Source organism: Apteryx mantelli, chromosome 5 (assembly GCF_036417845.1).
Source record: "Apteryx mantelli isolate bAptMan1 chromosome 5, bAptMan1.hap1, whole genome shotgun sequence".
Lineage (NCBI taxonomy): Eukaryota > Metazoa > Chordata > Aves > Apterygiformes > Apterygidae > Apteryx > Apteryx mantelli.
Window position 1 is genome coordinate 85,990,675 of NC_089982.1, and position 21,230 is coordinate 86,011,904.

The 21,230-nt window shown below is 60.7% G+C and overlaps 2 protein-coding genes across 2 annotated transcripts in view; one reads left to right on the plus strand and one right to left on the minus strand.

Moving 5' to 3' along the window:
- SFXN5 (sideroflexin 5) overlaps positions 1-6,253 on the plus strand; it is a 109,684-nt gene extending 103,431 nt beyond the window's left edge. The window contains exon 14 of the mRNA XM_067297226.1: positions 5,684-6,253. Coding sequence (XP_067153327.1) covers positions 5,684-5,761 — 78 coding nt within the window. The 3' untranslated portion in view covers positions 5,762-6,253. The remainder of the gene's footprint in view (positions 1-5,683) is intronic.
- Positions 6,254-10,198: 3,945 nt separating this feature from the next.
- On the minus strand, positions 10,199-15,822 carry LOC136992211 (homeobox protein EMX1-like). Its single transcript, XM_067297228.1, has 3 exons — positions 15,459-15,822; positions 12,994-13,178; positions 10,199-10,450 (listed from the first exon to the last, which is right to left on the minus strand). The coding sequence occupies exons 1-3, from the start codon at positions 15,820-15,822 to the stop codon at positions 10,283-10,285; spliced, it is 717 nt and encodes a 238-aa protein (XP_067153329.1). The 3' UTR covers positions 10,199-10,282.
- Positions 15,823-21,230: the final 5,408 nt, after the last annotated feature.

Consider the following 21,230-nt stretch of genomic DNA (forward strand, 5'->3'; position numbering starts at 1 on the left):
AGGACATCTGAGATTCGTCTGCTGCCGTCCCAGCCAGGGAGCGTTGCAAGGGCTTAGGGAATGTCAGTCGCCCGCTTAAAATTCCTTACCTGAACGCGTCAGACAAAAGGCAAGGATCAAAGCGGAGGTGGCAAGGAATGAGCGTCTGACCCTTCAACAGGGGACGTAATCGCTGCCGAAATGCCTGAGCCTCCCGCAGGTGCGGAGCCGGCTTTGATCCCGGCGTTTCGGGGCACCCGGCCCTCCCTCCCCGCGCTGACCCCAACGTCATCGCCGGCCGCGCTTTTGTTTGGGACGCGAAGGGTGGCGAGGCCAGGCGTACAGGAGAGCCCCAGGTCCCATTTTTTTGACTCAATAGGATGGGTTTTCCCTTGTGAAAACTGCGAACCTGTCTTTAGAAGGTGGGGGGGGGAGCGTTTAAAAGACTTGAGGAAAACAAAAAAAATAGAGAGGAAATGTTGCAGTCGAGTCCAAGTTCAATTTTTATTGTTAATTTGAAAGAGAACCAAACAAAATGCAGGTTCAGCTCAAAATGCTTTTCCCCCAGTTTTGTGATTTGGCCAGCAACCTGAGTACCGGCTAGTGACACAGTTATTTATCACGGTGTACATTAGTCATGAGACCGTCTCTCAACCAGTGTGTCCAGTTGCTGGGTGCATAGTTTCTGAAGTATGTAGGAAAACTGGAAAGAGGTCAGAAAAGAGCTTTAACACCGGTATTTGAGACGATAACCTGCCTCGCAGAGGAGAAGGGTGAGGAGTTTTATCTATAAACGTTAACAAAGAGGTGATTTAATCATCTTTGAACACCTTCCGCGGGAAGCGAATGTGATGGTGGAGAGCTCCTTAGTGCAGCAAAGAAAAGAAAAAAATGCAACGCTGGAGGTGTGAAGATAGAAAAACGCAAGCCGCGTGGATGGCTGCTACCCTTTGAAGCAGGACGCCAGCGCCTCAGCTTGCTGCCTTGGGCTTAACCGCCTCGTGGGTCGTCTTAAAATCCTACAGCTGCTGAGACTCAGCTCATCAAGAGGAGACGAGGGGGAACATGAGGGATGCAAGTGTTGTGTGTCCCCCATCAGACCAACCATCCTTGTCATCGGCTCTTTGGGGCTTTTCCAGAGTGCAGGATCAAGCTTTGCATGCATGTAGGTCACCCGGCATCTAGTCCAGCTTGGCTGAGGCAGGACGGTTTGGTCTTAGCTGGACCAGCTTTTTACCCGCTAGTCTCATGTCACCGTAGCCTTTCCAAGCAGCGATCCATAGGAAATCCCAATTTCCTGATCTTGAGTCTTAGCAAGTGGATCCATGGGGAGCACTTGTGATTCTTGATGGCGAGGAAAAAGTTTGGAGAGAGTTTATCTGAGCAGAGGAGAGAAAATCTTGGTGTCTTTAAATTATTCAATTTACATTTTCTATTTTTGGAAAGCCTTATAAAAATAAGTACAGGTTCCAGGACAGATTTGCAATTTTGGTCCTATTAGCATTCTTTCAGCTACTGTCAATTAAGAGAAGATCTGAAATATCAGAAAGCATAACATTTAGGCAGTCTTACTGCGGGAACAAGAACAAACCTAAAAAACCCAGACAAGCTGTCTTTCTACCCCAAGTAATCACGTTACACCAGTTTGACAAGTTCCTTCTCCGCAGAGGTGCGTTAGTTGACCGCGCATTGAGCCCAAAGTAGAGCAACTTGATGTGAGCCACCATGAAGGAGCTGCAAGAAGCCAGTGCAAAGGTGGCTTCACACCATGGTTGCACCAAGCTGCAAGCGGACGTGTGTGGTTCCCACAGCTTGGCCGATGAGTGGTGGCTTATTAAGCCAAGGGAAAACTTGATTATTTTTCAGTGTGCCCGCAAACACCAAGGGCGGCCCAGGGTCTATTATCGGGGCTGGATGTGCCCAAGATCTCAGCCTCGTGGTGCACGCAATGCAAGCTCTGCGCATGGAGTTGCCACCATGCAACCAGCAACCACAGTCGTGCGTGGTGCTGCCTGAGATGTTATTAATAATAGTCATTGCTGAACCGCTTTGAGCTTCATTAGGGCTCAGCTAGCCTGGAGGTGCCCTCCGCAGTTGCCCTGTCGCCCACTGCCTTTTTGGAGGGGTGCACGGCCAGGGACCACAGTGGGGCACCTGGAATGGGCCAGCAAAGCGCTCCCCCAGGGCCCGCACCGGAGCCGCCACTGAGCCTTCCCGCAGTAATTCCCAAGGGAGATGTAGGAGAGGAGGTGACCAGCCACATTATCCCTTCCCCCACCTCCTGGTAGAACATCCGTCAGTCCGCAGGACCCTCCCCCTACCAAAATTGGCTGCTTTCTTCCTTCTTTCCCCCCCCCCGTTTTTTTTTTTGGCTGAGTGATGAGCTGTATGCCAAATCCATCTGCTCCTGTCTCCCCTAGCTGCCTTCCATATCATTACAGGATCCCTGGCAGCGCGCCTAGACCTATCTTTCTCCCTCCACTCTTAGGAGCACATTCCTTTCTACACCTTTTCCCGAGCTGGGATAGAAATGAGTATCAACCCCAAACAAAAAGCATCTGCTTTCTGCCTGCTTCTGCTTCACCGGACGCGCATGTACGCTACACCCGTGTCAGCAGCGAATGCAAAACACACACAACCCCCCAGCTCGCCGCCCCGCCGCCAACATGGGCTGATGAGACTTGGGGCTCCCGGCGCCCGCCGCGCGCTCGCTGCCGCGCCGGCTCCGCAGCACCAGCTGTGACCACCGCACCATTTGTTCCTCCAGCCCACGCCAGCACGCGGAGCCAGTTCTTTATCACCCCAATTAGCCTTGTCGGTACTGATTAGAGGCGAGCGGCTCCCACTGCAAGGCAGCGACTGGGGGGGGAAGAGCACTCGCGCGCCCGGCGGGCCCCGCGCGAGGCGAGTCCCTCTCGAGCGGCTTTGTTCCCCGCGAGGGATGGGGTTCGCCGGGTCAGCGGCACCGCGGCAAAGCCCCCTGCCCGCATTAGCCGGGTTAGGCTGACTCCAAACAGTTGCTTGAATAAGGTCAGGGGATGCTGGGATTTCTTTCTTTTTTCTTGATGCACTTGGTTATCTGCTAGAAGGAGGAAAGGATCTTCTTCCAACTGCACTGCATCCCAGATCCGGTGAGGAAAAGCAGTGTTGGGAGCATCCTAAGGCTTGAACTGCCCAGATCCCATGCCACATCTCCTAATGTGCTTTGAGAAGCACTTTTCCTGCCCTGCCCTGCACCTTGGCCAGCCCCGGGTGAGGAGCTCCCTGCTGCTACCCCAAAGCTTTCATTAGCCTCCTAGAAGAGCAGGCTTTTCCCCTTCTCCCACTGTCTTGATGTGGTGTCTTCCATCCCGATATGGCAGGTTACCAAGCGGTCGGCACTGCACTGATGGTCTGCCCGAAAGGCAGAGGGCTTTTCCCAAGTCATCCCCCTTTCAGCACACCTAGGAGTGATGCTTGCACACCGTGATTCCCTCAAGCGCTGATGGTGAGCTTGTTCCCCGCTTGGACTTGCTTTCTCCCATCATCACTGTTGAAGGCTTTTTCTGTTGGGCACCTCAGCGCTGTAATCCTTGACTCAGGAAGGGGATCCATCCTTTTCCCCAGCAGGGCAAGTAGGTCTACCTCTTCAGGAGGAAGAGGATGGTCACAACTCAAACCCAGTCCCATGGTAGGCACTGAGTTTGGAAGGACAAGGAGCAGCCGTCCTTCAGGGGGTGAGCCAGGTCCCATCACCTACTGTAAAGCCTGCTCCTTGTTGCACCCTCCATGGCAGGCATTTCCTTTAGAGGGCTTCCTGGCATTGCCATGGCCAAGAGGGACCTTCCTGGTCTGGTTTCTCAGAAGCTGAGACACAAGGAACTGAGTCACCAGCAAGCCCAACCTCCAGAAGACCCTCAAGGGTCTGAGAGCAACTATCAAACCTGTTCTGGAGGAAACCACCCTTCTCTCCCCTGCAGCAGCGTAGGAGCATCTCCATGAGATCGACACCAAGGTTGCCTTTCCTTGAATCCCATTCCATGCATTTGCTTAGTAGATGAGAAAGTAAGGAAAGCAGTGCGAGCCTGGAAATACAGTTGTGTTGCAAAGCAGGGACCAGAGCATAGCAAAGAGATACCCAGCGGATGCCAGAGCCGATGATAGCATGAGGTTAGACAACTGCTCAGTGGTGCAGGTCTGAGGGCAGTGGCATCAGCAAACTTAGCGAAAGCTGATTCATCTGCTCCTGAGATGGCTTCTGTCACCAGTTCTCAACTCAAGAGGTCCACAGCAAGGCTGCTGGGAGTCCTGAGCCGGCCAGGTCGGGCTCGGCCTGTGGTGTCCACACCGCACGGCAGTGCACATGGCGCCGTGGTCCCCGGGTCCTTTCGGGATGCCGTGTTGGGTGGAAGCTCAGCCAAGGAGGTCCAGGCCACCAACAGCTGGAAGAGCAATCTACCCCAAAAGGGGTGAAATTACTCTTTTGAACGCAAAATGACCCAGACGGACAGAAGGAATGAGCTGGCACACGCCGAAGGTGATCTCTCCCCCGTCTTCCGCATGGGATTTTTCACGGAGCGGAGCGAGCCCTGCCAGCGCCTGCCATGAGCATCAACCCACCTTCTTCCAGGGCCTTTCGAAACCCCTTTCTCCGGGGTGTTTCTCCCACCGGTGGGTGCAAACGCCCGGCCTGGATACCTGGGAGCTCTCCTAGCTCCGTCTGGGAGACGGGCGAGAAAACAATGGAACGAAAAGCTGCGTCAGAGCCAGGCGGATCGGAGTCGGTCCGCTCGCAAAATGGATCCCGCCGTACGGGAGCGTAGCCGCTCCGTTACCTTGGCTGGGCGCGCGCCCCCATGACAATGCTTCGCTTCGCGCTGCAGCCCAGAAAGAAATGGTGAAGTTGCTAATAATGGCACGAAAAGAAAATATGCTACATCTGTTATGGATAGCAGTACAAAATTAGCTGATCACACCTCTGACACCCAAGATGTCTTCACTTAAAATACTCGTTGGCTTACTTTACATAATTTGCTGATTATATTTAAAAGAAATACAATTTTGCAATTACTGTTCTTTCTGGTGCGCTATCTATGCATCATTTTCTTTTTATGTTTATATATTTCTCCTTCATTAGTGCAGTCTGAAGGGTGATTAGATCCCTTCAAACATTTTACAGAGGTTAAACGTTGATTAAGATTTAATTATTACTGTAAATAGCTTGGAATGACATATGGTGCAAAAACCTGACATATGTGCATTTGAATAAATGAAGTGCTATTTCCCATGATGCTTCAGTAGCTGTTTAACAGCTTTGCTGAAGGGTTATGTTGCACCTCATGTTAAGATTGCTTTGATGTTATATTTTGTTGGGTTTTTGCAGCTGAAAGCTAAGAACAGTTTTTCCAGTTTTTAAAAACATTGAATATTTTAAATACCTAAATTGTTTTGCACAAATTTTTGCTAATTTGTCTAACTAGGTTAAACATTTTCAAAAAGCATCTCGATTTTTAACGTGGGTTCCTCGCATTGTGGCGGCGGCGGCACCGATCCGACGTAGACCGAGCGCGAAAAGTACAAGCGCGCGAGGTGCGCCGGCCCGCTTCCGAGCCGGCCGCCGGCCCCGGCGCCGCGGATCCGTGCCCCTGCGCGCGAGGGTTCGGCTCCGCTCCGGCGCCTGGGGAAGGTCGGGCCGCTGACGCCGCCTCCCGTCTTGCTTCCGCAGATCGAGACGGCCCGCCTGGAGCCCGAGATCGCCGCCGCCACGAGCAGCGAGACGGTCGTCTACAATAAAGGACTGTGAGCGGGAAGGGAGCGTCGCGGCCCGGCAGGTTTGGGGAAGGGAAAAAGGGGGGAGAAACTTGAGATCGCGACCGGGAAAAAAAAACAAAACAAAACACAACAAAACACAACAACAAAAAAAAAGCAAGACGCCAGGAGCAGTCGAGCTCGGAGATAGCACCGTGTTCCCGCTGCCGGCGGACGGGGAGGGAATTAACGCTCGGCGAGAGCTGACGCCTCACCCCAGTCTAGAAGATTTTAACATTAAAAGTTTCACGTTAGCGGCTGCCGCAGCTCCCGTTCGGCCCCGTCGGAGCACGAGCTAAAGGAGAACGGTGGCCTTCCCGGCCCCGCGCCGAGGGACGGTTCGGCGGCACGGCCGCGAGCGCGACTTCGCGCGCGCACGCGACGGAGGTCGTAGCCCTCCTCCTCCTCCTCCTCCTCCTCCTCCTCCTTCTCCTCCTTCTTCTCCCACGGACGAGCCCGGCGGCCTCCGAATAAAGCGTTTCGGCCTTCGAGCGTCCCGCGCGGGAGCAGCCTGCAGCCGCGGGGGGCGAAACTCCGCTCTCGCATCCCGGCTTTCCGTCTGGCTTTCTGGGGTCTTGCATCCCGGGGTGATGCTGGAGGGGATCCCCGAGGGCCGGGCGAGCCGGCGCAGCTCCCGCTTGGAAATTGGGCTCAGGGTGAGGGGTGCATGGGAAGGGAATGGTGGAGGCCGGTCTCCCAGCCGGCGCTGGCATGGTGGGGAAAGGAAAGGGGAAAAAAAAAAAGGAAAAAAGTCTTAAAACCGGTGCCGAGGGCGCCACGGCGCTGCTGAGCCCGTGACCAAGCTTCCGGCACCGGGAACCCGAAGAAGAGGGAGGCCGAAGAGCAGACGGCACCCGGCCCCGTTGGCCCTCCGCACCGGCCGCTTCCCTTTCCCTGGTGCTTTTTGCCACTGCCGGAGCCGTTGCGCCGGATTCGGGCGGCGCTGATGTACCGGGGGAGCCAAGCGGGGAAGAGCCGGCGCCTCCGGAGCGCCGCGTTGGCATCCGAATGCCCTCGGGAGCGGGAGCGACCCGCAGCGTGCTCGGCCGCGGGCTCCCGGGGCGGCCGGGCAACGCCGGAGCACGTCAGGGCCGTGTGTTAGGGCAGCGAATTGCGCTGGAAAAAAAAAAGAGAAAAAAGAAAAAAAAAAAGAGGAAAAAAAATAGAGGGAAAAAAAAAAAAAGCGCACGCAACGGCTAACGGCAGCATCCCGCGCCTTCGCTTAATCGCTAATTAATCGCTTCGGCTTCCCTAACGCACAAAAGGAGCCTTCGGTTCGGGAGACCAACGCAGCCGTTTGCACTTCCTATCGCCTATAACTGGGGGAGCGGAAGGGACGGGAAGAAGACGCCGACCGACCGACTGACCGACCGCCCGACCGCCCCCGTCGAATCACTCGACCCCGCGGATACTAATAACAAGACGACCGTCTCCCGTAGCACTGAATTAGAAACGGAGCGCTTAATTGATTTCTTGGGTGTGTTAATTAAGGAACGGGTGAGGACCAGGTCGCGGCGAAAGGTGCCGCCGAGGAGTTTGCTGGGAAAGGAGGGATGCCGGGATGCCGGGCTCCGTCCAGCGCCGTGCGCGGTGCCGGCAAACCCGCGAGAGCGGCGGCGACGCGCCCGGGTCGCTCCCTACGTCTTCCCGACCCGGCGAGCGCCATCGGCTCGGGGGTTTTGCAGGGTTTTTTCCCCTTAGGAAACGTCCTCTATTAAAGGTGTTTTGGGGGTTATTTCGATTCTTGTTATCGCTGTGTTTTGTACGCGGCGTCCCCTCGCCAGCCCGGCTCCCGGCGAAGCGGTTCCGGAGCGCGGTGGCCTCTCCCGGCGCCTTTACGGGGCTCTGCGGGAACGGCCTCTCCCTCGACGTCCCAGCCCCGGTGCGGGGCCGAGGGCTGCTAACCCCGCACCCCGGCACGGACCGCCGGCACCTGCGGCACCCGGCCCCACGGACCTCCTTCCCCATGGGCATCCTGCCCAACGGACGTCCGTCCTCCCCAGCCCCACGGGTGTCTGTCCTCGCCAGCCCCGCAGATGTCCATCCCCATGGACATCCTTCCCCTCCAGCCCCGCAGATGTCCATCCCTGTGGACTTCCTTCCCCTCCAGCCCTGCAAACGTCCATCCCCAGGGACTTCCTTCCCCTGAAGCCCTGCAGACGTCCATCCTCGGGTACATCCTTCCCCACCAGCCCTGCAGATGTCCTTCCCCGGGAGCATCCTTCCCCTGAAGCCGTGCAGCTGTCCATCCCCATGGACATCCTTCCCCTTCAGCCCTGCAGATGTCCTTCCCCGGGAGCATCCTTCCCCTGAAGCCGTACAGCTGTCCATCCCCATGGACATCCTTCCCCTTCAGCCCTGCAGACGTCTATCCCCAGGGACATCCATCCCCACAGACTTCTTTCCCCTTCAGCCCTGCAGAAGTCCATCCCTCTGGACATCCTTCTCCTCCAGCCTTGTGGGCATCTGTCCCCATGGACATCCATCTCCTCCAGCCCTACGGACATCCATCCCCAGGGACATCCTCCCCCCCAGCCCTGCAGACGTCCATCCCCAGGGACATCTTTCCCCACCACCCTTGTGGACGTCCATCCCCGAGGACATCCTTCCCCACCAGCCCTGCAGACGTCCTTCTCTGTCGACATCTTTCCCCTGAAGCCCTGCAGACCTCCATTCCCAGGGACATCCTTCCCCACCAGCCCTGCGGACATCCTTTTCCGTGGACATCCTTCCCCTGAAGCCCTGCGGACGTCCATCCCTGGGGACATCCTTCCCCTCCAGCCCTGTGGATGTCTTTCTCCATGGACAGCCTTCCCCTGAAGCCCTGCAGACGTCCATCCCTGGGGACATCCATCCCACCAGCCCTGCAGAGGTCTATCCCTGTGGACATCCATCCCCACCAGCCCTGCAGATGTCCTTCCCCGGGAGCATCCTTCCCCTGAAGCCCTGCAGACCTCCATTCCCAGGGACATCCTTCCCCACCAGCCCTGCGGACGTCCTTCTCCGTGGACATCCTTCCCCTGAAGCCCTGCAGATGTCCATCCCTGGGAACATCCATCCCACCAGCCCTACAGACATCCAGCCCTGGGAACATCCATCCCCTCCAGCCCTGCAGACGTCCGTCCCCACCAGCTTCACGGATGTCTCAGCCCCCCCGGGAGCGTTTTGCCGGCCGGCGCCTGGCCAAACCCGCTGCTTTTCCAGTGCCGAGCGGGGCCGGCTGCGCTGCGAGGGGGCTTCGCTGCCCGTTCTGGCAAAGCGAGCGGAAAAAAAAAAATAAAAAAAAAATCCCTTTTTATGCCGGATTCGGGGCAATCCCAGTGGGGCGAAACACGAGGCACCGCGTCCTGCCGTGGGTGGCCGCTGGGTGCTCGCTGTCCCCGGCGTCCCCGGGAGCGGGGCCGGGGGGGGGGGGAGAGCCGGCGCTCGGGAACGGCCGAGGCCGGGAGCTTTCCGAAACGGGGCCTCAAAGTCGTTTTGGTCAAAATTGCCCCAAATCCGTTGCTCCGGGAGGTTTTCCTGGGCGTCGGGTCTCGCCAGACCGGGTCGCTCACTGCCGAAAGCCCCTTTCCCACCCGGAGCTTGTGGCAGCGCTCGGGATGGGGGGAGGCGAAACCGCATCTCCGGGGCCGCTGCCGTCCCACCGCTTTTCCTCCTCTTCCCAGCGGAAAAGGCTCCTCCGAAGCCGCCGGCATCCCCGGTCCGGAGGGCTGACGCTGGGGGACATTTGCAGCCCCCCGCCGCCATCCCCGTCCCCCCGCCCACAATCCGCTGCAGAAAACCCCTGGTTTCCCCCCAAAATGACCCCCCCGGGCATGGGGCGGGTGGGCAGAGAGGCGTCGAGCCCGTTTCGCTTTTTATTTCCACGCAGTAACACACACTACAGCTGCCGGCTACCTACGACAGGGACCGCACGCACACAGGCACCGGGAGAGGAGAATAAATTAAATCCGAAACCGCGCTTGAAAAAGAAAATCACAAAATAAAAAAAAAATCGTAAAATAAAATAATAAAATAAAATGAAATAATAAAATAAAATAAAATGGAATAATAAAATAAAATGGAATAAAATAAAATGGAATAAAATAAAATAAAATGAAATAAAATAAAATAAAAAGAAGGAAGGGGAAGGGGATGGGTTGGGGGGGGAGAAAAAAAAAAAAAGGGGAGAAAGAAAAAGGGTTGGGGACATCGAGCGTCTAGGTAGGACGTTTTTATTGGAGCTCGCGGCCGCCGGACGGCGTCCGGCGCGGAGGAGGGCGGCATCCCGGGGGCGCCGGGCGCTTCGGCTTCGGCCTCCTCCTCCTCCTCCTCCTCCTCCTCCTCCGCCGCCGCCTCCTCCTCCTCCTCGTCCTCGTCCTCGGCGCGCCCCGGCCGGAGGAGCCGGGTGCCGGGCTCCGGCGGAGCGCAGCGCGGCGCGGCGCTGCCGGGCGGCTCGCCTAGAGTTTGTGGCGCGGGGCGCCGCGCCGCCCCTGGTCCCTGCGCATGGCGGGTGCCGCGGGCCCCCGGCCCGGCCCTAGTCGTTGGAGGTGACGTCGATGTCCTCGCCGCCCGCCTGCTTGGTGGCCAGCCGCCATCGGTTGATGTGGTGGGAGCCCTTCTTCTTCTGGTCCGCCTCGGGCCCTTCCTCCTCCAGCTTTTGCCGCTTGTATTTCGTCCGCCTGTTCTGGAACCAGACCTTCACCTGCGGCAAGGGGGAGGAAAGGCCACGGGTGAACCCCAAAAGCAGCCCGAAATCCCATCCCAAGCCCCTCGAACGCCGCTCGGGAAGCCCAAAAAGTCCGAGGGGAGCCGCAGACCTCGGACACGGGTCCCGCCGTGCGCGCGGCACCGTCCCCGCAGCGCCGCAGCCCAGCGCCCCTCACCCTGGTATCGGGGCACGCGTACCATATTTATCGTATTGAGACGGAAGGAGGGCGTTTTGCACCGTGGCAGGGGCCAAACGCTGGCCCGGGGTCCCAGGGAGGGAGCGGACGGGTCTCCGTCCTCGGAGATATTCACTCCTCACCCGGACAAGTCGCTCGGCTCCGAACCCGGGCGCTTTTGACGCCGCTGCCACCGCACGGGAAAGTTGCGCCGTGGGAGCGCGGCCCTGGGCCCGGCTGAGACGCGGCACCGCGGGCGCAGCACCACCGACGGGGCCACCGCGGATTCGGGATGCTGCAGGTCCCCCGCGCAGCTGGCGCCGCGGGATGATGCGGCCGGCGCTGCGGGATGCGGCCGGCGCTGCGGGATGCTGCAGGCAGCCGGCGCCGCGAGCTGCTGCCCCGTTCCCGGGCCCTCGCAGGACACTAGGTGCCGCTGCTCGGCCGCCGATGGCAGCGCGGCCGCGGCCGGGGACGGAGGCATCCACCTGCGCGCAGGTGGCCCCGGCTCGGCGCCCCCGTCCCCGTCCCCGTCCCCGTCCCCGTCCCCGGCAGTCGTTGCAGACGACGCTGCTCCTGCCGGGCGCTTCGCAACCTGCCGCCGCGTTTCGAAGGTGAGCCGAATCCTTGCAGCGCGATAGGAGCCCCCGGCTTTAAGGCAGGCGCCTTCCATCGGAACAGCTGCTTTACGGCTCCGCTATATATTATAATCCCCCCCCCCCCCCCCCCTCGCCCGCCCGGGACTCCGAGCATTTGCTCTCCTCGCTTTGGGGCATTTCTCAAACAATACCGAGCCGGCGCCTTTCATTCAACAACTGCGAAGCACTTTGCAAACTTTAATTAAAGCTCGCGGCCCTCCCGGAGCAGGGAAGTTGCCTTATCCCTGATTTAAAGAAGGGGAAACTAAGGCATGAAGCAATTAAGGCGCTTGGCTGCTGCTCCGTGGAAATCAGGGCTGGGTGCGAAGCGTCTCCGGCGAGCGCGGCACCAAAAGCCCTCGCGCCACAGCGCTGTTCAGCGCCGGGAACCCGCCCTGATCCGAGTTTTCCTGCGGATGGGGATGTGAGGAACCATCTCCCCGCTCCACACTGCAGGAATGGTGGGGTTTCCCGATGGGACCAGCTCTGGCGCCCAGCCGGTTGGGTACCCATGGCTCCTCCATGCCGGCAAGGTGTGAGATGCTCGGAGCGGGCAGCGCTGGGATAATCCGCCCCATCCAAAGTCGCATTCCCACTCGGAAGAGCAATGGGTTTAAACCCTCCAGCCTGGGAGTTTTATCCCTTCCCCAAACCCCGGCGCTTTAACCGCCGTGTCGCGGGAACGCAGGGTCGGAGCCCGCACCCGAAGAGGAGGGTGCCAGGTTCGAATCGCCCCGCGGGACCAAGAGCGCCGCGGCGCGGCCGGGCACCGGCAAACCCCGGCGCGGGAAAACCGAGGGCCGGCAGCGCTCGACGCCCGGGGGGAAGGACGGGAAGGGGTTAATGCTCCCCCCCCCCCCCGGGGGGGCCACGCGGGGCCCCGGAGTCCTGGTGGAGCCGGGCCGGCCGGGAGACGCGGCGCCGGCTTTGTTTCCCTGTTGAATTCAATCGATTCGGGGAACAGGCCAAAAAAAAATCTACCGGCCTCAATTTGGGGGAAACTTTCTCCATCGCCAGGCGACTCCGTTGCCGAATGTTAGGGGAAACGGAGCCGCTGCCCACGCCGGGATCGCGGCCTCGGACGCACGCGTAGGTGCTCTCAAGCTAGCCCTGCTTTTCCTATAATTGCTGGTTTTCCCCCAGCTTTTTCCATTTACTTTCGGCTTTACGGTCTTCCTGGGTTTCCTCATTTCTCACGCTGCCCGTGAAACGTTTTTTCCCCTAAAACGGGAAAGTCCCAGCTAACAGAAACGCCCGCTGCCTTTAGCCGAGCCGTCGGCCGGGCGCCGCTCCTTGCACCCATCCCGGATCTCCTGCACCGTTCTGTCGGGGCGCAGACGCAAAGCAGCACCACGAAGTCACGTTTTGCCGGCGGCCGGGATAACGCCGCCGCTAATTCGGCCGCTGGGTTTTTTAAAAAAAAAAAAAACCAAACGTGTTATGCTCGCTAAAATACCCGAGAGCGAACGAGAAATAACGCTGGCAAAACGACCCCGCGGAGCAACACGACCCGAGCCTGCGGGAGAAGCCGCGTTTCCAGCCTCCGTCGCGGAGGATATTGCCGCTGCTTCGCCACCGACCACCGTTTCTGCTCTGCTCGTTAAAAACAAAACCCTAAAACGACGCAGATCCTCCCGGCTCGACCGCTGCTGCCGTATGGGACGCGGGAGAGGCTCGGTGCGCCGAGCTGCGCCCGTTCTCTGCCGGCCCCCGCGGCGCCGTACCTGGGTCTCGGAGAGGCTGAGGCTGCTGGCGAGCTGCTTGCGCTCGGCGCCCACCACGTAGTGGTTCTTCTCGAAGGCCCGCTCCAGGCGCAGCAGCTGCGAGGGCGAGAAGGCCGTGCGGATGCGCTTGGGCTTGCGGGCGAAGGGCCCGTGCAGCAGCAGGCTCTCCTGGGACACCTCGCTCCCTGCGGGCAGAGCAGCGCCCGTCAGCGCCCGACCGCGGCACGGCCGGCTGTCCGTCTGTCTGTCCGGCACCAGCCGGCTTCCCCCCAAGGGGCGCAGAGCCCGTCCTGCCCGGGGAGGCCTCGGTGCCCCCCTCCCGGTCCCCGTGGCTCCTGCCTTCCTGTCCCTTCCCGTCCCTCGCTTTCTCACAGTGTGGCCTGACACGGGAAGGCAAGGCAAGGTGAAAGAAAGAGAAGGAACGAATGAACAGAGAAGAGAAAGAAAGAGAGAAAGAGGAAAAAGAGAGGAGAGAGGGAAAAAAAGAAAAAGAGGGAGAGAGAAAAAAAGAGAAAGAAAGGGAAAGAGAAAGGAAGGAAGGCAAGAAGGAAGGAAGAAGCAGAGAGAGGAAAAAGCAAGAGAAAGCAAGAAAGATGGAGAGAAAAAGAAAACTGAGAAAGAAAGAGGAAAAAATAAACAGAGAGAGAGAAAGAAAAAGGAGACAGAGAAAGAGAAAGGGAGAAGGAGAAAGAGAAGGAGAGAGAGAAGGAGAGAAAGAGAAAGAAAGAAAAAGAAAGAGAAAGAAAGACAGAAAGAAAAAGAGAAAGAGAGAAAGAGAGAGAGAGAGAAAGAGAGAGAGAAAGAGAGAGAGAGAGAAAGAGAGAGAGAAGAGAGAGAGAAAGAGAGAGAAAGAGAGAGAAAGAGAAGGAGAGAGAGAAAGAAGGAGAGGAGAGAAAGGCAGAAAAGGCAGACACACAGACACACAGACAGACAGACACTCCGGTGCCGGCGGGAGCAGCGGGCAGCGAGGGGCGAGGAGGCCCCGCGCAGGCGGCAGCGCAGCGCGGATCGGGCCGGGGGCAGCGGCAGCCGCGGGCCGGCGCCGCCGGGAGCCCTAATGCGCCTAACGCGTAAGGAGCGCGGGGCAGAGCCGCAGGGCAGCGCACGGCCCGGGCGGCAGCAAGGAGGGAAGGGGGAAACGGAGGAAGGGGGAAGAGGGAAGGGAACGAGAAAGACAGAACGAATGAGAGAAGGGGAGAGAGAAAGGAAGGGCGAGAGAGAAAGAAAAAGAAGCAACACGAGAAAGAAAGAGAAGGAATAAAGGAGAGAGGAAGGACAGAAAGAAGAAAGAAAAGAAGGAAAGAAGGAAGGAAGGAAAGAAGGAAGGAAGGAAAGAAAGAAGGAAGGAAAGAAAGAAGGAAGGAAAGAAAGAGAGAAGGGGAGAAGGAGAGAGAGAAGGAAAAAAGGAAAGAAGGAAAAAAGTAAAAAAAAAGAAAAAAAGGAAAGAAAAAAGGAAAGAAGGGGGGAAAAAGGGGGAAAGAAAAACCTCTTTTTGGAGACGAGATCGAGCGAAATCTTTCCCTTCATTTTCGAGCAGGCAAAGCCCAAACTCTCTCCCCGGCAGACGCGCCCCCTCGCCCGGCAGGGCCGCGCACGGGCCCGCGGCGCCGCTACGCGCAGCCCCGCGCAGCCCCGGCCGCGGCGCCGCCACAAACCCCCTCGCCGGCGCGGCCGCTCGCTCTCGGGGGAAGCGGGGACTCTCCGCGCTCGCGGAAGGCGCATTTCGTTGTCGGGAACCGGCCACGGGGCTGAGCAAAGGCACCGGGGACTGAGGGGGGTGGGTGACGGGTGTGCAAATGCACCCGGCTCTAGGTGTGCGTGCAAGGGCACCCCCGGCTCTATTAAGTGTGTGTGTGTGTGTGTGTGTGTGTGTGTGTGTGTGCAATTGCACCTGGCTCTATTAAATGTGTGTAATTGCACCCGGCTCTATTAAGTGTGTGCAAATGCACCCAGCTCTATTAAGTGTGTGTGTGTGCAATTGCACCCTGCTCTAGACGGGTGTGTGCGTGTGTGTGTGCGTGTGTGTGTGCGTGTGCGCACCCCGCGCCTAGACGCGCTGTGCCGGGCCCGGAGCAACCCCGCTGCCGCCCGGCGCCTCGGCATCCCCGCACCGCCGCGGCTTCCCCGCTTTGCCGGCAGCTTCTCGCCGCCGAGCCGAGCCGAGCCGAGCCGGGCCCGGCGGCTCCGCAGCAACAGGTTTTTCCCCTCCGCGAAGCGCTCGTTAACCCGGGGCGGGGGGGGGGGGGGGGGGGGGGGGGGGGGCAGCGGCGGGCAGGAGGCCCCCGGGCCGGGCCGGGCCGAGGACCCCGCGGCGCAGAGATGCCCCGAGCCGCCCGGCAGCGCGGGTTGCGGCCTCCCCCGGTGCCCGCAGCGTTTTGCCGGTGCGCGGCTCTGCCCCCGCGTTGCGCGGGGGTCCGTCCGTCCCCCCCCCCCGGGGACCCCCCCCCCCTCTCCCCCGGTCTCACCTTGGAAGCGGTGCCCGAAGAACCTGTTCCGCAGCACCCAGGGGTAGAAGTTGAGCGGGTCGCGGTGCTGCGGCCCGAAGAAGGAGTGCGGGTGCGGCAGCGGCGAGGCGGCGAGCTGGTGCGGCCCGACGGGCAGCGCCGGGTGCGCCACGGCCTCGGGGAAGACGAGCTCGGCGCTGCCGTAGAGGGAGCGGCCGGCGGCGGCGCCCTGGAAGCCGTTGGCGAAGGCGGCGGCGTCGGCGGCGGCGGCGGGGCCGGGGTAGGGCAGGGCGGCGGGGCGCAGCGGCTCGTCGGGGCTCAGCGGGGTGTCCTTGGCCACCAGGGACTCGATGGTGAAGCAGCGCTTCGCAGACGGCTGGAACATGGTGCGCGCCGAGGGGGGGGGCTGGAGCGGGGCTGCTCCGCCGGGTGCGCGCGCGGGTGCGCGCGGGTGTGTGTGTGTGTGTGTGTGTGTGCACGAAACCTCCCCCTGGGCAGCGCACACACACACACACACACACACACACACACACACAACCCCCCCACCCACCCACCCGCCCCCCCCCCGGGCCACCCCCCGCTCCGCCGGCCGCGGTGCTCGGCGCTGGCGGCGCCCACGCTGCCCGCACCCCCGGGGCCGCCGCTGCCGCCGCCGCTGCCGCCGCCGCCGCGGCCGCGCTGCAAATAAAGCCGGTACCTGGCGCGGCCCGGCGCAATGGGCGGACTCACCTGCCGCGGGCGCGGGGAGGGCGCGGGGGGGCGCGCAGGGGGGCGCCGGGGGAGCGAGGGGGGGCCGAGGCGCGCCGAGAGCTCCCGAAAAGCCGGACTGGAGCCGCTGCCCGGAGAAGCGCCGCAAAGTTGGCGGGGGGAAGGGGCTGGGGGGGGGGGGGGGGACGTGGGGGGGCTCCCCCGCCCCTGCGCGCCGGGAAGGGGCTCCCTGCGGAGCGGCGCCGCTCGCTTATCTCTCTTAAAAGAAAAAAGAAAAGAAAAGAAAAAAGTGGGTTTTTTTTTTTCCTCCTTAAACAAAAATAATAAATTATCCTCCGCGGTGGTTTGTAGCTCCCCAGCTGCCGGCAGGACCTGCCGGGCTTTGGGTGGGAGGGGAAGGGAGGTGAAGCCCGACCCCCCCCCCCCCTCCTCCTCCTCCTCCTCCTCCTCCTCCCTTCCCCTCCCGGGGCCGCGGCCTGGCTCCGCGGCGGCGCAAACTCCGCTCCGCGCGACGCCGCCGAGGCAGCGCGACCCGCCGACAAAACCCCGCTCCGATGCCCCGGCGCTGCGAATAAAATCGAAGAAGCAAAAAAAAAAAAACCCAAAAACAAAAAAGCCACCCCAAATTTACAAAGTCCCGATTCGGGCCGGTTTTCCGCCGGTCGGTGGCGGAGCGCCGCGGTGACGGGGGCGGCGGGGGCTCGGCGCCGCCGCAAGTTTGGCCGGGCGGCGGGCGCGCAGCGCGTTGCGCGGCCGCGCAGCCCCCTCCGCGGGCCCGTCGCGAGTTCACTCCGCAGTTTGCCTCTGCTTCGCCGCTGCCCGAGGCCGGGTGCCCGTAAATTGGTTGAGTTTTGTTAACCCCGCGGAGGAGGGGAGGGAGGGGGGGGGGCTGTTCCTTCACCTCCCGCACAAAGAGGGTTTAAAGTCTATTTTCCACTTGGCTGGAGCGAAATGCTCCGGGTGGGCACCCGCGGATCCGGCCCTCCCGCGGGAAAGGCAGGTTTTCAGCAGGGAAGAAAACCGCTGCCCTCCCTCCCCTCGCCTCGCAGCGGCCCCTCTCGCCGCCGCTCGCTGCTCCGCGCAGCCCGCGGGCAGGGCGCGAGCGGCGGCGGCGGCCCGCGGAGCCCTGCGCGGCCGCGGGGCTTCCCACGGACAGAGTCACGCAAGGCGCTGCGCGGGGCGGGAGGGCGGGCGGGGGGGGGGATGCGTTTAAAAAATGCGGAATTGAACGGGTAGAAATGGAGCGAGCGCGTTGCCAGATTGATTTTTTTTTTCTCCCTCTCCGAGGAGCCGAAAGAGAGAAAAAAATTCTACATTATATATATATAATTTTATATTTATACATTTTATATATATATATAAATATATATATATATATATATATATATAAATGCAATTAGAGAAGCGGGACGTGTCAGCCGGCTGGAGGAGAGGGCACTCGGCGGAGAGGACAGTGCACCCAAAGAGGGAAAAGGAAAGGAAAGGAAGGGAAGGGAAGGGAAGGGAAGGGAAGGGAAGGGAAGGGAAGGGAAGGGAAGGGAAGGGAAGGGAAGGGAAGGGAAGGGAAGGGAAGGGAAGGGAAGGGAAGGGAAGGGAAGGGAAGGGAAGGGAAGGGAAGGGGGGCCCAAGGACGGGCGATGAGGGGACTGCGCCCGGCTCGGATGCGGGAGCTGCCGTGCCCGGGAGCGGGTACCGCGTCCGGATGATTTCGGGGAGGGAGAATTTAATTTAATTTGATTTAATTTAATTTAATTAATTGCTTCTTTATTTATCCATTCGGGCGGCAGATGCGGGTTTCTGTGCCGTCCCGCCGGGCCGGGGCAGCGCGGAGCCGCCGCGTTGCGGCCGCTCGGGGCCCTGGGGCGGGCGGGTGGCTCCGGCCTCCGCCGCCGCCGCCGCCTCCGCGCCGCTGCGCGCCCGCCCGTGGGAAAGCGCGCGGTGGCGGCGGGCTGCGCGGGGCCCCGATTTCGTTTCGTGCGGATCTCGCCGGGCTCTTAACATCCGCAGCGGGGGAAATAATAATAATAATAATAAAAAAAAAAATCCTTCCAGGCGCTGGCTGTTCGCAGAGGTAATTCCCACCCGGCCGGGTCGCTCCTGCACATCTCCCCTTCCTCATGCCCGAGAAAAGAGCTTTTTATTTTAATGTATTTTATTTTTTCCCCCCCCAAAGCTACCTGAGTCGGGGGACAAACCGTTTCGCTCACTGTCCCTCCTAAATTAGAAACCCGCAGCGCGATTCTGCTGCCCGCCGCGGCCGGCCGCAAGCCCGGCTCGCTCCGCCGGGGCCGGGGCCGGGAGCCCGTTTCGGGGCGCAGCTCCGCCGCTCCGCAGCCTCCCTCCCTCTGCCGCGGAGCTGCGCGGAGGCCGCGGGCCGAGGTCGGGCTTTCCGCGGCGCCCGGCTGCTCCGGCCCCGCTCGGCGCTGCGCGGCCGCGCAGCCCCCGCGGAGCCGGCGGCGGGGAGAGGAAAGCCGGATTCCCGTTGGCGCTTGGCTGCCGGCGGCTCAGCTCGCTGCTTGCGGCGCAGGGGCCGCGGAAATCCCGCTCTCCCCTCCGCGGCAGGATGCTGCCCCGCGGGAATACAGCGCGGAGCTCCCTTGCCGCGGATGAGGCTTATGGAGAGGCGAAGTTGAAGCCCCCGCGTCCGCGGGAGGAGGTGAGCTGGGAGCAGCCTGGCTTCCCACTGGATTCCTGCCCAGGAGGAGCTCGGGATGGAGGAGAAAGACATTTTCTTTTTAACGAAAGAGGCACCGGAGGTGGCAGCGCGCGAGAGGGAAGCAGCCGGCCGCGGCGGCAGGGCCGCCCGGGGGTTGTTGCCCCCCTGGCAAGGGGCTCTTGGCGGGGCAGAGGGGACTCCGATGCCCCTTAAAATACCACGGCGATGCTTTTCCGAGGAGCAAACGAAAGAGGAATGAAAAAGAGGGAGAGGGGGAGAGGACAGGCGTCGCCAGCCAGCCCCGGCCCCGGGGATGCTCGGGGCGAGCACGCTGACGGCGGGTCCATCACCCCTCGGGCCTCCCCGGCCCCGTGCGCCCGCCGGCCCTCTCTCCACCGCCGGCTCCGGTGCCAAAGCCCTTTCCTTCACCCTCAGCCTTTCCAAGGCCCCGGAAGCAGCGGACAGCCAGGCGCTTGCGGGGCCGGATCCGGCACGCCGCTGGCAGGTGCGCTCCGTCCCCCCCGTCTCGTTAATCGGTAACGCGGCGGCCTCCGGCATCAAAGGGCAGAATGTGGAAAATCAGGCCCCGGGCCCCGGAGCGTGGCCACGGGCGCAGCGTGCCGCGATGTTAAAAGTTGACCAGACTTCAAAGTGCTGCATCATTTCCTCCGAAACTCGCCCACCTGCTATTCCCAGGGGCCGAGTTGCTTTCCCTACCCGGATTTGTTCCTGCCACTCTTTAAGCGTGGAAAAGGGAGCAAGGGGTGTGTATTTGGGGTTGGAGAGCCCGGGAGACCCAGCGCCATCCCGGTCCAGGATCCTGCCTGTCCTGGGCTGCTCCCCTGCCTACCCCTTTTCTGCTTCTTCGTCTTCTCTTTTTTTCTAGCTCGCTTGGCTCAGGAATACGCTGGGTTTGGAAAAAGCCTCCCGTGCACAACCCAGCCAGCGGGTTATTCATTTGCACCTTCCTGAGTCTCCTTTTTTTCTTTTAAGGTGGCTCAACAGATCCATAGATCGACGGTGGACGGGAACAGTGGGGACAACGGTAGCTACATGCTTTAGCGTGGATGGATGGGAGATAGATTGAGTCCGTGGGCTCAGATAGCTGGTTCCTCCACCTTGCCCGGGAATGGGAAACCGCAGAGGTTACACGGCTCGACCACGGGCTGGGGGGGACCCAAGTCCGGCCAGGAAAGATGCTGCTGGCTCCTCACCCACCTATGCCATGGCCACACCGGCTTTTCCGCTGGGGCCGCCTCTGCCCTTGCTTCTCCAGCGTGGCCTTACTGTCACGCCGGTGTCACCGTCCAGTGCCCTGCGTAGACCTGGGCTCTGGCAGCCACGTTTCCCTCTTGCGGAGGCGGACGGGATTTTGCGTCCCGCTGCCCGCAGGCGGTTGCAGCGCTGACTCCCGTAGGAGCCTCCGAGGCTCGTGGCACCTTGGGATGACGGGGCAGGTGCCCCAGGTCCTGGCAAGGCGGCTCAGAGAGCTCGGCCACTAGCGTCCCAGGTGGGACACGGTGCCCGGGTGACCCGCTCGCAGGAGGCGCCCGCGGGAACCGCATCAGCGATTCCTGCATTTCCGGGGAGCCCGGCCCGGGACTCCCAAAGCCTCCAGTATCTACCTTTTGGAAAAGTGGCTTTTGGGGCCTTTTTGGCTTGGTGGATCCATAAAAATACCCCAGAAGGGGCTGCAGACCCTGGTGCGGGAAGCAATCGGCTTCCTGCCGCTGCCGCTCCCCCCCCCCCCGGAGCCGGCCCGTGACATGCATCGAGCTTCAGCCGGGCCGTTCCCGTGCGCGGGAATCACGTGAGGGCGAGCGGGGCTGCGGCGGGGGCCGACGCGTGTTGTTTGAGGAGGACGTGCCGAAACGGTGGTGGTGCTCCGCTCGCCGAGGGGCTGCCGGCACGGCGCCAAGGCGCCCGGCAGGACGGAGCGGGGAGGCTCCCCACGGCCCTGCGGGAACTGGGAAGCGATTTAGGGGGCTGCAGTGATTTAGGGGGCTGCAGTGGTTTAGGAAGGTGGTGATCTAGGAAGGTGGTGATGGAGGACGCTGCAGCGATTTGGGAAGCTGCAGAGATTTGGGAAGGTGGTGGTTTAGGAAGTTGCAATGATTTAGGAAGCTACAATGGTTAGGAAGCTGCGGCAATTTAGGAAGCTGCAACGATTTAGGAAGCTACAATGATTTAGGAAGCTGCAGCAATTTAGGAAGCTGCAACAATTTAGGAAGCTGCAATGATTTAGGAAGCTGCAGTGATTCGGGAAGCTGCAGTGATCTGGGAAGCTGCAATGATTTAGGAAGCTGCAGTGATCTGGGAAGCTGCAGTGATTTGGGAAGCTGCAATGATTTAGGAAGCTGCAGTGATTTGGGAAGCTGCAGTGATCCAGGAAGCTGCAGGGATCCGGAAGGCTGAAGCAGGGAGGCAGA

Coding starts and splice junctions, on each gene's coding strand:
- LOC136992211 (XM_067297228.1), bottom strand. CDS start 15,822: ATGTTCCAGCCGTCTGCGAAGCGCTGCTTCACCATCGAGTCCCTGGTG. Junction 13,179..15,458: donor CTTCGGGCACCGCTTCCAAG/GTGAGACCGGGG, acceptor CTCTGCCCGCAG/GGAGCGAGGTGTCCCAGGAG. Junction 10,451..12,993: donor TCAGCCTCTCCGAGACCCAG/GTACGGCGCCGC, acceptor CCCTTGCCGCAG/GTGAAGGTCTGGTTCCAGAA.